The 2,513-nt window shown below is 50.2% G+C and overlaps 1 protein-coding gene across 1 annotated transcript; it reads left to right on the top strand.

Moving 5' to 3' along the window:
• Positions 1–259: 259 nt before the first annotated feature.
• On the top strand, positions 260–1,360 carry LOC118834774 (WD repeat domain phosphoinositide-interacting protein 4-like). Its single transcript, XM_036742200.1, is given in 1 exon segment — positions 260–1,360. A coding segment is annotated over 1 exon segment (1,101 nt).
• The last annotated feature ends 1,153 nt before the right edge of the window (positions 1,361–2,513 follow it).

The following is a 2,513-nucleotide window of genomic DNA, read 5'->3' on the forward strand; positions in this document are numbered from 1 at the left end:
ACAGGCTTTTTAAAAGCCCAATGTTTTCTAAACGAAGTACTTCACTTTAAAACCAAATCACACCTGCTTGCATTGAATGACCAATAATAACCCCAAGCCTCAGTGGCTCATTGTTTAGTTTTGATGCCTTAGGAGTGTAAATAGTTCGCTCTCAACCCCTAGTTTCGAGCTTCGGCTCCTGTAGAGCAGTCTCGTCTCCCCTCGGCGGGACTCGGCTCTTGTAACTCCTCCCCACTTCACCCCTTGCCGGAACTTCGCCATGGCTCAGAAGCCGCAGCTCCGCAGGATGACCAGCCTGTGCTTCAACCAAGACCAGAGTTGTTTTTGTTGTGTCATGGAGATGGGCGTCCGGATCTACAACGTGGAGCCCCTGATGGAGAAGGGCCACCTGGATCACGAGCAGGTGGGCAGCGTGGCGCTGGTGGAGATGCTCCACCGCTCCAACCTGCTGGCCATCGTGGGCGGCAGCGGCAGCCCCAAGTTCTCGGAGATCTTTGTGCTGGTCTGGGACGAGGCCCGCGAGGGCTGAGACAGCCAAGACAAGCTGGTGCTGGAGCTCACCTTCACCAAGCCTGCCCTGGCCGTGCGCATGCGGCACGACAAGATCGTCATCGTCCTGCGGCGCCGCATCTACCTCTACTCCTTCCCCAACGATCAGGAGAAGCTGTTCGAGTTTGACACCGGCGACAACTCCAAGGGCCTATGCGACCTCTGCCCCAGCCTGGAGAAGCAGCTCCTGGTGTTCCCGGGCCACAAGTGTGGCAGCCTCCAGCTGGTGGACCTGGCGAGCACCAAGCCCGGCACGTCGTCGGCGCCCTTCACCATCAACGCGCACCAGAGCGAGGTGGCCTGCGTGTCCCTCAACAAGCCCGGCACCATGGTGGCACCCGCTTCGCAGAAGGGCACCCTCATCCGCCTCTTCGACATGCAGACCAAGGAGAAGCTGGTGGAGCTGAGGCGCGGTACCGACCCGGCCACCCTCTACTGCATCAACTTCAGCCACGACTCCTTCTTCTGCGCCTCCAGCGACAAAGGCACCGTCCGCGTTTTCGCTCTCAAGGACACCAGGCTCAACCGAAGGTCCGCCTTTGCGCGAGTGGGCAAGGTGGGCCCCATGATCGGCCAATACGTGGACTCGCAGTGGAGCCTGGCCAGCTTCACCGTCCCGGCCAGTTTCACGGTCCTGGCCGCGTCCGCCTGCATCTGTGCTTTTGGCCGGAACACCTCCGAGAACGTCAATTACGCCACTGCCATCTGCGTGGACGGCACCTTCCACAAGTACGTCTTCACCCCCTATGGGAACTGTAACCAGGAGGCCTTCAACGTGTACCTGGACATCTGCGATGACGCTGACTTCTGAGACACCCGGCCTCCCGCTCCTCCCCACCCCCACCTCGCTGGGGGCCTTTTCTCTCCTTCAGGTATTTCCTGGATGATATTCTTACACTACTTCTTACATGCTGCTTGTGTCCACAATGCACCTCTCCATTGCCTTTTAGTTAACCTGCAATTTTGATTTGCCAGAGGCTGTGGTATTCCAGCATTCACAGCCATGCCAGAACAGCATCACCATGAAAACATTAGTTTTTGAAAGCTGGGATTTTATGTCAAGGAGCAGCTTGGTATCATTATAAGGACTGGAATTTTTCAAGTGCAATGCAGCTTGCTCTCTTGGAACTATTCAGTTCTGAGCCCAACTCAGTGACCACCTACAGACTGGCCAGTGAACCACATATCATAATCTGGACAATAGGATTTTTTTATGCCTTTGTGTTTTTCTGTACTCTTGTTTGAGTAATCATGAATCTCATTGAGAAGCCTCTGTAATAAATTGGGACTTAATATTATCAGCATGATATCCTAAAAGAGGAGCAACTGGAGTACCTAATCCTAAGGCATACCAGCAACTTCCACATGGACCCTGCATAGAACATCCTCCATGACAGTGGCAAACACCTTTAGCAAGCATACTGTTTTCTACTTCACTTGACAATAATCAGAGGGTTGTTGAACAGTTACCTGTGTTTGCATTTAACAAATCAGATCTTATATGGTCTTAACACATACATGAGAAACTCCTTGTTGGAGGGGGCCTTTAAGGGTTGTGTTTTGCCTTTTTTTTTTAATCAGCAAACAATAAATACAATGAGATGTTATATTCTTTGTACCTTTCAGTTAATCGTGTGACTAAAAATGTGAGATTTTCTAAACATGAGAAAGCAGCTATATAGGTTGGTACTGTCCTCTTGTTTACTTTATGGGAGATAGTTTTACTGTCAGTGATTTCTTCCTCTCTTTTAATATCTTTGCTGTCTCATGAAATGACTTGTAAAATTATCTCTCAATGCTTTCAAGATTGTGTTGTCATCCAACCAGTCTTCTTGACTTGATCATCTCACCTTCCAGTACTGCTTCCTCGTATAGTATTGAGAACTCAGGTATTTTCCAAATGTATAGTGGTTCCACTGTCATTGATGATAAAAATAGATCATTTTAAAAATACTGACATATGT

This window comes from Trichosurus vulpecula, chromosome 1 (genome assembly GCF_011100635.1).
Source record: "Trichosurus vulpecula isolate mTriVul1 chromosome 1, mTriVul1.pri, whole genome shotgun sequence".
Lineage (NCBI taxonomy): Eukaryota > Metazoa > Chordata > Mammalia > Diprotodontia > Phalangeridae > Trichosurus > Trichosurus vulpecula.